This window comes from Protopterus annectens, chromosome 2.part0, assembly GCF_019279795.1.
Source record: "Protopterus annectens isolate FY-2018-M chromosome 2.part0, PAN1.0, whole genome shotgun sequence".
Classification (NCBI taxonomy): domain Eukaryota; kingdom Metazoa; phylum Chordata; order Ceratodontiformes; family Protopteridae; genus Protopterus; species Protopterus annectens.
The window spans coordinates 477,898,701-477,912,035 of NC_056728.1; the positions used below are offsets into that span (position 1 = coordinate 477,898,701).

The 13,335-nt window shown below is 41.0% G+C and overlaps 1 protein-coding gene across 2 annotated transcripts in view; it reads right to left on the reverse strand.

Annotated features, from left to right (window-relative positions):
- The window catches only part of LOC122793129 (FGF1 intracellular binding protein), a 544,410-nt gene that overhangs the window by 148,709 nt on the left and 382,366 nt on the right, over positions 1 to 13,335 (reverse strand). For both annotated transcript variants that reach the window (XM_044060893.1, XM_044060894.1), the window contains exon 8: positions 6,296 to 6,359. In XM_044060893.1, the coding sequence (XP_043916828.1) occupies positions 6,296 to 6,359 (64 nt within the window). The remainder of the gene's footprint in view (positions 1 to 6,295; positions 6,360 to 13,335) is intronic.

Below are 13,335 nucleotides of genomic sequence, written 5' to 3' on the forward strand. Positions count from 1 at the left end.
GGCAGTTGTATTCAAGCTTGCACCCAGGAATGTTATCTTTTGAGAGTGTACCAGTTGTGATTTCTTTTCGTTTATTGTGTACCCTAGGCATGTTAGAAGCCTTTTCACAAATGCCAGTTGCTGAAGAAGAATGTCCTTGTTCTCTGCTTGAATGAGACACTCGTCCAAGAAGGATAAATTTGTATAATGTTTTGTCTGCAAAATGCAATTACTGGTGCCAGGCACTTTGTAAAGACCCTGGGTGCAGTAGATAAGCCAAAGGGCAGCACAGAGAATTGGTAAGCCAGCCTTGAAATGGAGGTATCTTCTGCACATTTCCCTTATTGGGATATGCAGGTATGCCTCTTTTAGATCTAAAGTCACCAACCAAGTGTTCTTGCCCAGCACGGGCAGAAGCTGCTGTAAAGTTAGCATTTTGAATTTTGGAATGTCCAGGTACGTGTTCAAAATTGATAAGTCCAGTATTGGGCACCAGGCCTTGTCTTTTCTAGGTACCAAGAGCAGTCTTGAATAAAAACTTTGTCCTTTTTCCTGTTCTGGTACTGGCTGAATAGCCCCCATATCCATGAGGGACGTAACCTGTTTCTGTGCCTCTGCCCATTGATTTTTTGGCAGATCCGGCCAACCGTTTGCCATTGGCAGAGTATGGAAGTGGAATCTGAATCCCTGAGATACTATGTTTAGCACCCACTTGTCCTGGGTTATTAACCACCAATTTTGAGCAAAAAGTGCTAATTTTCCCCTAAGGGTGCTGCCAAAAGGTAAGTGCTTGGTGATGGCAGAGGGAAGTCATTGAGACTGTTTTCTGTAGGGTTGTGCTTTATCTCCTCCAGATTTGGAGGTAGAAGCACTCCATTGCTTTGACCTGTAAGAATCTTGTGCCTGATATCTAGAACCTTTACGGCGTCTGGATTTGCCCCTTTGAGCTCTGTCGGACACAGGAAAGGACCCATTTTTTTGTAGGCCAGTGTCTACTGAATCTTGGTGGCTGCACTTGTAAGAAGTCTTTTACAGTTTGCATAGACTTTGCTTTGTCTTCCATTTTCTTCAAAACTTCTTCTGCCTTAATACCAAACAGAGTATCATGCTATAAAGGTGCATCCAGTAACATGATCAGGCAAATTTTGCTCTTTTAGCCAGGCATGCCTCCTAATCACAGATTCAGTAACTGTGGCCCTGCAGGAGGCCTCTAAGGAATCAAAACCACATTGCAAAGTATGCTTTCCAACTTGTTCTGCTGCATGGAATGATTCCTGCAAATCTTTATTTTCTGCACATTCAGAAATCAACATCACTTTATGTTTCAGCAATCCCATAACATGTTGTTGATACTTGAGCATATGGAACTGGCGGTTTAAGGCCCTAATTGCCAAGGCTGCAGATGTATAAACCTTCTTTTCCCCATCTATCCAGTGCCCTTGAATCTCTGTTAGAATGAGATAGGATTTTTTGTTGTTAAGGCCTTAACCCCCCTTTGGACCCTGTGAAATAGTTTCAGGGTCAGCAGCAGGGTTTCTAAATAAAGAATTGCGCGAGTCAGGGACCCTGTAATATCTGTCTGGCTTGCTGGGAGCCGAAGGTAAGGAGTCTGGAGTCAAGCTTGACTCCGAAAACACATCATCCACAATGTCTAAAACAGGAGGTATGGCTAAAGGCCTATACTGAGAGAGAAGAAGGAAATCCCTGAGACACTTTTTTGATTCTGAGAAATCTTGACTCTCCCAGTGAAAGTGCTTCCTCAAAGTATGCAAGGTTTCTCCAAATGAATAATCCTCAGGAGGTGATGCAGATGGGTAGATTCCTCTGCATCAGAATCCTCATAGGGAGATATAGATAATTCCTGATCAGAAGACGAATCAGAAGAAATAGAAACCTGATCTGAAGATTCATAATCATTGTCTTGCCTAGGCCTCATCAGGAGGGGGTTGGGAACCCCTGATCAAGGTAATCAAGTCTTCAGCCATTTTGATCATCTGTTTTTTGGGCAAAGAGGCCTGTGCACGTGGATCATGCGTTTTTTAGCTTTAGAAGTTGCTTTTGCCTTTGACTTTGAAGCTGGCGTCGGTTTTATATAAAAATGTTGAGGCCTGAATACACCCTCAGAAGCTGGTGCTTGCTCAGTGGCTCCAGACCCATCCAAGGGAGAGACATCCGTGGGAACAATACTTTGAGAATCTTGCGGCGTGCTGGACTCCACATGGGTCTCGGTAGGGGCCTGCAACTCGAAAGTAGTGGGTATCAGGGGCTGCAAAAGCGCCTCACTGAGTACCGGTGAGCCGGAGACTGGCTTAAGAGAAGCTTCGCCGTCGGTTTTGGACCTCGACAGAATGTCTCTGTCCTTTTCTTTGCATTTTTTGTGTACTCCGGTAGACGGATTGCTATCCAACATTTCGGGGTAGTTACATCTGTTTCCAAAATATTTAGAGGCAAAAATATACCGACGCTTAATAGTGCGTTGGTTAAATCTAGCACAAAACAGACAGCCAGGCACGTTGTGATCAGGGCCTAGGCAAGGAATACAGTATAAATGAAAATCCTTATGAGGTATTTGCTTCCCACAAGTAATACAATTATTAACTTTTTCTGACATCGGTATGGAGCAAGAAAAAAGTTTCCCCAACGGGATACTTAGCTTTAGTGAAGACTTCGGTTCTGAAACTCGAACTCGAAAATTTCAGGAGTCGGCCGACTGGCACTTGCGAACTGCTTCGGGACCGCGTGGCAAGAAAGACTAAAGAAAATGGCGTCAGCTGCTTGTTTTATACCCCTGACGACCTGATGTCATGGAAGAGGAGACAGCAACCGACGCAGGACCCAAGACTTTGGAATTCAGGCCGACTGAGGGCAACCTGCCAGTAGATTACCCAAATGTAATGACTGCAACAGTGAAACACGAAGAACATCTCCAGTTTTCCTGAAAAAATAAGAGATACCGGAAGGGTTTCCCCAATGCCGACTTGTCTGAGTAGTTCTTAAAGTTCGCTGGTCAGCTGACAGCTCCAAGGGGTCCACCGGAGTGCTGTCTTCAGCAGCAAAAAAGCTTTGATACTTTTTGTGCTCCAACTGTTCTTTTATGGAGCTCTGCTCAAGCCCCTGACAGTTAGCGTGCAGAAGGCACCCTTAGCTTTGGCAAGCTAGACAGTCACTGGGGTAGGACCCATATAAGTTAGGCTGCTACAACAGTGTTATGTGTCTGAACATTACATAGCACTTTTATGCATTTACTACCAAATTACTGCCAGGCTGCCCGTAAAAATTTCTCTTCAGTAAGACAGTGTGACAGAACTGGATATCCTCGTGTTTGGTCTCTGATTCACTATACAGCAGTGAGTGCCAGTGAAGAAATCCCATCAGGAAGAAGAACCTACTGCTTAGAAAAAAACTTGCCAAATACCACCCTCTTAAATCGTCAATGACTGAAATTATAAAGTCTATGAAGATTTAACTGATTAAGATGAATTTCAGTCACCTTTTCAGTAACTCTGTATACTTGGACCACATGAAGTGTAGGGATTTTTGATGGATATTCTCGTATTCTTTAACAGTGGCTACTTATAGTTGATCATGGGAGTCACCAAATTTAGTTTCCTTACAGATAAAGACACATTTGTGCACACTCTATAAAGTTTTGTTCTGTCTTTGTATGTGCTTTACAGTTTTCAAATATGATGTAAATAGTTCTACTGTTCTAAAATGTCCAGCTAAGTCAAAAATACTATGAGCACTCTACGGGTATACCAAGCTCAACCAATACCTGGTCAGCTGGATCTGTGTCTAACCACCAGGGATCTTCTAACTAAGGAAAGAAAATATAAAAACAACTCCTGTAGTAGTTGTTTGAGCTGTACTATAGTACCAGTCCTACATCAGATGTAAAAACGATGCCGTCATGCAGAGTAATGAAAGAATAATGAAGACTCTGGAAATCCACGTTTTTTAAGTGATGTGGTTCTTTATTAGAAGGTAGATAAATGCCGAATAGTGTTTCAGAAAATGTTTCCATTATTTACACAGTTTTTCATCCTGTAGAGAAAATACTTTTTCTTAAATCCATAAAGCACACAAATTTCATTGGTTAGTGGTTAAAAAATTTGTTTCCCATAGGCAGGGTGTTGCATGTTACCACTGGGCTTACTAGGAAGTTAAGTTAGACAATAGGGGTTAAGTAGGGGGCTCTTGTGATAGGTTTTAACAAATGTCTGAGTGGCCAATAGAAAATTCTGGCTCAAGTCTGTTTAGTTAAGCAAATTCGCTAGTAAATTTCTTGTGCTTGCCATTGTTTTAATTATGAATGTTGCTTGTGGCTGGTGATGGCAGAAAACCTTGTAAGGAGAATAATAAACTTTTATCGGTGTAGGCTAATATTAAGCTGTGGGGTTTGGTTAGAAGGTTAAATTTTAGTAGACTGAAAAAAATGAGTGTAAAAAGTAAAAAGAAGTGTGGGGGTGCTGGTTGGTCTTAACTGCAGCACAACATGACTCAACTTCCAAAATACACCATGCTACACCCAGAACCAGGGAAAAGTAATATGAGGGAGGACTGGGGAAGGGGAGAGAAAAGCAGGAAACCTAGGGGTAACATGGGAGAATACTGTCACAATGACAGGGAATGTATTTTAGCCCAGGGATCGTTTTGGTGGAGCATTTCGTGGTTAAGGTAGATGAATATAAAAATATACATTTTTTTACTTTGTATGTTTATTTATTAAAGTAAAATAAATAAGGATAAAAATGTGGTGGGAGAGTAGGATGGCTGGACGGTCATGTTCGCAGGGCAACATTCACCATACTACTTAGCCAGATCTTTCAAAATATCCCTCGATCCACTAAGATCTATGAGAGAATGATTTGGGATTGATCAGAAATTTGAAATAAAAGGAAGGACGGGGGATGGGAAAATAGAATGCTTGATAACCGGGGAATGGTTTTGGTGGAGTGTTTTGTAGTTCTGACGGGAAGAAAAGACTAGCAGTAAGTGGTGGACCAGAGGTTTGCTGCCTAGTCGCCAGCACTGAATGGTGGGTTTAATTTTGAATGGGTCTGGAGTTTTCCAACCACTAACCAATGAAATTTGTGTGTTTTCATGGCTTTAGAAAAAGTATTTTCGCTAAAGGATGAAAGACTATAAAATAATGTAAACGTTTTCTGAAACACTATTCAGTGCTTATCCGGCTTCTAATAAAAGAGCCACATCACTTAAAGAAATGTGGATTTCCACAGTCTTCCTTATTTTTTTTTAATTCTGCATGACAGCACCATTTTTACGTGATGTAGGATGGGTACGATAGTACAGCTCGAACAACTTCCACAGGAGTTGTTTCTTATATACTATTCTAAACTGTGGAAATAATTTACTACTGAAGCCTATATATATATATATATATATATATATATATATATATATATATATTTATTTTTTTACACACACACACACACACACATACACAGTATCACATTATACCTGTATGTGTCACATATGCATACATGCAGTAGTGCAATTTGCCAGGAGAAGCACTACAATGATAAATGTACTTAGTGGACATTCAGGCCTGTAATAATGTATCAGAAAGCATTTACTCATAAGCTCTAGAAGTCATCTGTACAAATCATTCAGTAATGAAAAAGTACTTTGAGCCTGTCTCATTCATGTCGAAGGATAGAGACCTTACTAAAAAAAAAAAAAAAAAAAAAAAAAAATATATAGATAACTGAGGTTTGTTTAGTGACCTCCCGGCACTGGAGTAGCCAGGTAAGGAGGAAGAACAGTGAAGGGGCATGGCCCACTTGGCTCCCTGGGTGGGGGCTGGAGGTAGCGGGCGCATGGAAAGGACATAAAGAAGTGCAATTTCCATGGGGGAGATGCAGGAAACCACTTGCCATGCTGGAGTGAAAGTCAGTCATGGAAGTGCAGGTCAGCTAGCACAGAGAGTTCACTGCCTGTCTACCTTTAGCTCTGCAAACAGAGGGGCTGTGGGTAATGTAGAGCTCAAGAAGAAAACCCTCAAACCACCCCAGATGGCTGTCTAAATGATGACCCCACCTGACCAGGTGGCAGGGAAAATGGGACAACTGGCCAGGAGAGAACTGATGGTAGACAAGCAGGAAGGCCAAAGAATATGTGTGTGTGTGTGTGTGTGTGTGTGTGTGTGTGTGTGTGTGTGTGTGTGTGTGTGGAGGGTAGTACTTTCACTTTAAGGAAACAACAGACTCCATTTTTAACCAGCCTTGAACAGCACAATACAATAATTTTTCAAAACATGAAGAACCACCATATAATTGAATGCTGGACAACTTGCCTTGAAATTTGCTTCCATTTCACTATAGACATTAATCTTCCCTCTAAGTGCAGTGCAGACCAAGCTGTATGGGGAGTATGTTTTGGGAGAAGGAGGAAAGAAAGCAAAAGAAAACAAAAAAGTCAAAAACGTGTGAAGTAAATGCAACATAAAACAGCATTTCATAGTATTTTCATGCAGTCATATTTTACACTAGCAAATGCACAGCACAGTAAAAAAATACACAGTGTGTCCATGTATGTATGTATGTATGTATATAAATATATATCTAAGCAAAAAGCACAGTTGTGTAAGGACATATCATACAGTAGCTGCCAAAATTGATCACTGATGCAGTATTTCTGATATACAGGAAGTATCATGTCAAGGATACCATACATCCATCCAGTATACCACAGCTTGGGTGTCTTCTTCACCCCTGTACATCTGCCTTATGACCTAGGCACAAGAGAGCATGCTAGTACATAAGGGATGTACAGCTCACAGTTCCTCAGAACTCTCTTGGCCCAGGCAGACAAGTAGTAAGATTCACATCAGTAGGGTGAGATGCAGCAAATCAAAATAGGGGAAGTTACCTCCACAGGGTTCTGTACTGGGACCTCTCCTGTCTGGCATCTACTTTTCTGAAGTAAAAGCCAGTATTAAAGGGCTGTAACAAAGTCTGCAGATGACTGCAGGCTAGGAGCAGTTACTTGAATCCCCAAATGACTTGGCCATCCGTGCAGGAAAGTTTGTCTCAAATAAATAACTGGTGCCAAAATCATGGATTGAAACAAAATGCCAAAAAATAAATTATTGTATCCTTTGGGAAGTCATCTACCCTTGGGAACTACCACACTGACAATATACCCCTAACAGCTGACCCAGTTGTTCAGGATTTGGGAACATATGTAGACAGAGCCCTAATTTTTGATCAACATGTAACCATTGTTTTATGAAAGTCCTTCTATATTGCACAGTTTATAAACAAAGAGATTGTGTCTTGATCTATCAAACTCATTGCTCCCCTTTACTCATCCCTGATTACGCTAGTCATTAAGTATAATGCCTCCTTTGGCATGTATTTGTCCAAACACACGCAACAACTGGAACGCCCAGTGAGACACCTTACTAAAAGGATACAAGGTCTTACATGGACTGACTCAAAGCCGTGCCACTATACTCGGTATCCTACAGACTGCTAAGAGGTGACCCATGTCTGACATACAAAGCATCCTCCAATCCAATACTGATGGAATTACTGCACATAAGCAAGTCAAATGGCATCAGAAATACTTGGACTAGGGATATAAACCTCTTCTGCAACATCAACAGAATGGTTTGTAGGGGCAGGTATATCTTTCAGAGGATACCGCTACTAGAACAGCCTCCCCCATCCACATAAAACAGAGTTCATCCCTGTCTATATTCAAGTGCAACTTGGATCTATGGATGGGAAACAGAAAATTTACCCCAGGACTGCCCCCTGTACTACTAATGGACATAGGCAGCTCCTAAATGCTATATCCCATACATGGGTCCCCTCTACTTATGGTAAGATCACAGTTAATCTCATTAGCGACAATATACAATTATCGACCATTGGATGGGTAAGGCCAATCTCTAACCAAATGGGATAAGTTAATTTGAGCACAAAAAGGGAAACTGGATAGGCTTAAGATGGCCTGCAAAGGCTGGTAGCCTATTACTTATCTACTAGACTACGAGAGAGAAAGACAGCGAAAGAGAGAGAGGTCCACCTTGGCTAAAAAGAGGGGGGAAGGAGGGAGGCTGCAGACATTGCAACTGTGATCAATAAGGACATCTACAGTTATGTTATGCTCTTACATAAGTGTACTATGCCCTTCAGATCATCACTGTTGCAGTTTTTCTCACATTTGCAAACATTTACAAAGCTTTTATATTATCTGGGAGGAGAGCTGAGGCATTAACCTGGAGTCCAGCATCCTACAAAGAATGGATTTGGCAGAACCAGTTTGGCATCGGATATGACATCTATTTTATAATGTTTGGTGAAGGTGTGAACGGAAGACTAAATGGCCATTTCTAAAATGTTTTTTGAATCCAGACAACTGAAAAAAAAGCATCAAAGGAGGCAACAGCCCTAGTCGAATGAGCTTTTACCTGGTCTAGAAGTTGTTTGCCATGAAAGAAGTGACTGAAAGAGACAACTAAAGAAAAGCAACTGGAGACAGTTTGGAAACCTGGCAACCCATATTTTCACCCTGATAAGAGATAAATAGCTTATTAGATTTTCTGAAAGCCTTAGTTTTGTCAAGATAGAATTTAAGCTGTCTGTGAACATCCCACAAATGTAGAATTCTTTCTCCCTTATTTTGAGGACTGGGGAAGAAAGTAGGCAAGTTAACAGATTAATTCAAGGGCATTTCACTAACAACCTTAGGTATAAAAGAAGGGTAACTCTCCTTGGGGATACCCTGTACATGTGAAAATCACAAAAGAAGGAGAAGTCATAAGGACTTGTAACTCAAAAGCTCTTTTTGCCAACGTAAAAGTCATTAGCATAACAGTCTTCCCATGTACAGAATTTTACAGTTATGGAAGAGGCCTGCTCAAAAGGAGATGGAGAGTTAGTTTCTCTAAGACATAACTGAGGTCCTATGGAGATGGAAAACATTTTCCAGCTGGCCTGATGTGGAGGACACATTTAAAAAAAAACTGTTTGACCTCAAAACATGCAGAAAAAGGTGTTCTATTGGTAAACAAGTAGATATGGCTGACTAATGTGCTTTAGCAGAGGAATATGTCAGTTCTGAATTGAGAAGTTCACATAGATAGGAAAGAATACTGAGAATGCCCGTTTGATAAGGGTTCTGCTTCTTTTGGCACCAAACAAAAAGCCTCTTCCATTTGGAAATACAAAATGTTCTTACTGCTGTTTTTCTAGTCTTGGTGCCTGAACGGTATCAAAATCATATTATTCAAACAGATTTAGGGCCTGTAGGTTTAAATAAATGACAGAGTCATTCTATTCTGTGAGAAGGGCCATCCTGTGGGATAACTTGTGCTGTCTTTTGCCAGATGAAAAAGAAGAGAAAATCAGTGTTGTCTGGGCCAAACATGGTGGTGGTGGAAACATCAACAGCATCTTTCTGGTGTCCTTCTTGACTTTGAGAAGAACCTTTGGAATCAGGGAAGAGGGAGGAAAATCATAAATGAATTTCCTTTTCCACGAGAATGATATGGCATCTGTTATCCAAGCTTCTGGGTATAGAACTCTGGAGCAAAACAGTCTGAGCTGTCTGCTCAGAGTGGATGCAAAGAGAGCTACCTGGGGAATCCTCCCCACAGATGGATGATCAGTTGGAAGACAGTTGTACTGAGTAGCCACTGGTGAAGGTCTGTCTTGGATGTGTTAAAGTAATTTGCGTAGGAATTCATCTTTGACAGAATATAGAGACTGTGCTGAATGTCTATCTGCCAGACCATCACAGCACGTTTGCCAAGATAAGATTTCGGCCCTCCCTATTTGCTGATGTTACAGTGGTATTTTCTGTAAAGATTCAACAAGGTTCTTGGACACCAGAAGTAATTCAGAGATTGTATAGCCAGGATCAGGGCTTTCATTTCCTTGACATTTTTGTTGATTCTCCTGTCCTGGACTTTTTTTTCCCACTGAACATAACCCCAAGACAGATCTGAAGCATCCATGCAGACTTCCTGGTGCAGAGAAGGGACCAGAAAGGGCGATCCTGGATTGAGTGACTTATGATTAATCCAGCAAAGGAATTCATTCTTCAAGAAGGGAAAGAGAGAAACTAGAGAGTACAAGTTAACAGCTGTGTTGTGCCCAAATTGACTTGAGGTACCACCAAATCTTCCTCATACGGAGTCTTGCAAAATGAATCATTTGCATGGATGAAGCAATGTACCCCCAGGGCTCTCAGTACCTCTCTTACAGAGGTCAATTCTACGGGAAGGAGGAACTGGATAAAGAAAATCAGAAACTGCATTTTTTTCCTGGGCAGCAATACTCTGAGAGAAAGAATGTCTAGTTGGCACCCTTGGAAGCTCATATCCTGAAAGGGTCGAAGTACAATTTTTTTTAAGTTTAGGGTTTAACCTAGATGAATGAAAAGCTCCATGTTAAACCTGAGATCTTGAAGGAGCTTGACCTCTGAAGAAACCTTTATATAGAACTTTTTACTCTTTTGTTGAAGTTCTTGGTCTTTATGATAAAACGATTCAGGCTTAGACAGACAGTTTATTTCGACTTTTACAATGGGATAAAAAAATCTGCTTGAAATCATGCATATTTCCTTTTACTTGCACATTTTTTTTTAAATCAGCAGATGTGAACTTATAAGCAAATGGCCAATACAAATGTACACAGTGGTAAGTAGTCACATTCCTTGTATGTCAATATTTGACAACTTTATTCTTCAAAAGGTCGTAAGCTACCTGGTGCAAAAATAATGGTACAATTAACATTCTACTTTGAAAGCTACTCTCTACTCAGACAAAAAGTTATCTTTTAATTCAAACACCCTTTTCAACAGAACTGCATCAATTTGTACATATCGGGGAAATGATGGTCACTGTCACATTCTGTCTATCATCTGGACTCTACCATCAGGGAAAAAATGGGAAATAAACAGACTGATTTAAGGATAGTTCTCAGATCATGTTTGTCTGGAATCCTTGGTCAGTCTTAAGGGATAGCTGATCTGTGTGAAAGCCCAAAACAGGGTCCCCACAAATAGCCAGCAGCTTGGAGATTCCATGAACAGAGATTATGGCCATCAAGAAAATAATATCATGATCTCAAAACAAGTTTGCTGAAATGGAGAAAGGATAAGGCTACTAGTCATGAACTCCAAGTCCAGAGAAGGAGAAGGGATCTTCAAAGAAAAGCAAACATTTAGAATCTGTTTATGGACTGCTGAACCAGTAGGTACTGGGCCATGGTAAAGTCCTCCCTAATGTGTTGGCTTTTGGCACAGAATAGCTCCTCATTATGCACTTTGTAATCAGTGCAGAAAGATCTTACTGGAGTCTCTTACTGACTCATCTGAAAAATGTTTAGCTCAGTGCTGCACATCATATTATAAAGTTCTGTGCAGGACAAACTACCCTAGAAGTAAAAAATACTACAGACTTCAGATAGTTCAAATATGATGTGGTGAGACGCAAGAAGCATGCAGCCTGACAGTGGAATAATGAAGAACCAAGTCAAACAGGTACCTCATATACATACGCATACATATTAACCCAACTGAGCTGGTAGGACAGCTGTGCATTCAAATGGAGAGGCTTCTGCTCATAGCAAATTAAGCCATATGACTGGAAGGCTTTGTGATACCTTCCAGCAATTCTGAGATTTCTGTCAAAAGGTTTGGTGGAAGGAAAGGATCTAACAGAAGAGTCATGCTCCTGTCACTCCAACTTGGGGTGTGTCTTTGTGGGTTGTAAAGAGATAGGTTTCTGCATTGTCAAGGATCTTGGAGCCTGAAACCACACATTTCTTGGCAACCACTGGGCTTTGTTCTTTTCTAACTTTTTCAGGGATGAAAAGAAAAGGGAACATAGAAAGGATAAAAGATCCTTTTTACACAGTCAGTTCCCCCAAATCCAACAGCAGCTGTTTGTCTCCCTTGGTGTGTAATCATCCTACTGTAAGGTTTTGCATTCAAGTAATCCAAACCATCCTTCAGGTCAAGCAGGTCTCTGCCCCCCATATCAAGCAGTAGAAATTTCAGTTTTTTCTCTTGAGCACTGGGCACCCACAGACACTTGTCCTGCAACTAAAGAGACTAAATACTAATTAATCCAAACCATCCTTCAGGTCAAGCAGGTCTCTGCCCCCCATATCAAGCAGTAGAAATTTCAGTTTTTTCTCTTGAGCACTGGGCACCCACAGACACTTGTCCTGCAACTAAAGAGACTAAATACTAATTAATCCAAACCATCCTTCAGGTCAAGCAGGTCTCTGCCCCCCATATCAAGCAGTAGAAATTTCAGTTTTTTCTCTTGAGCACTGGGCACCCACAGACACTTGTCCTGCAACTAAAGAGACTAAATACTAATGTAGGTGCTTAACTTCCAAGTGTCTAGACAGTAAAATACCTTACCTGCATTAACTTAAACAAATGTTAGTGAGTGTATTAATACATCTCTGCTGTATAGTTCCTTAGTCAAACCTCTGTACTGATGAGTACATCACCAGGACTAAACAGTTGTATGTTGCTCTCCAGTTAGTGCCCCCCCCAACTAAAGTCAAGTTTCTTTTGAGAAATACTCAAATCTATAAAAGAGCATTTCATTTCCTCTCCTGTTTCGTCTGTAACTAACCCCAGCTTTAATTCTATATCCTTTTAAGAATGTCAGAAAATTATACTCTGTGCCCATAACATAGTCTATAACTTCGTGCAAACATATTAAATTACAGTTAAAATTTCAGTTGAACAAATTACAATTTAAGCTAACATTACATACTTACCAAAACCTAAAGAAACACTTAGAGTCGGTGTTAGCCGGCCGCGCTGCGCTCGGGCTTGCTCCGCTCTCCTCCCTGCCCCTATTCCCACCCGCCCCCACTACTTCTACTTTTATTCTAACCCCTAATCACCTGACCAGTAGTCCAACCCCTAATTCCCTAACAACTAGCCCAACCCACTCATCCTACCTCCCCCACCCCCAATCCAATTACATCCCACACTGATCCCACTCCCAAAACACATTCCCAGGCAACACAACTCTACCCTCACACACAACCAACCAGGAATCCTAGTTGTACTTCTCACTCAAAGTAGTATCATGTTACCCACACTCACATCCCTATCACTAGCTCTACTATCGCTAACCTTCCTAACTTCCTTACAAACAGATCTACCGTTGCACAACTGCTATCACACTACCCACACTAGCCCACCCTCTCAAACCCACTCAGACTTCTACATCTGCCCTACAATCATAAATCTTACAATTACATATTACTCACTAACAAAAATTACACCATCTCATCACACTAAGAAAAACTCTCATAGACCAAGCTCGCAAACAATTAATATTAAAAACAC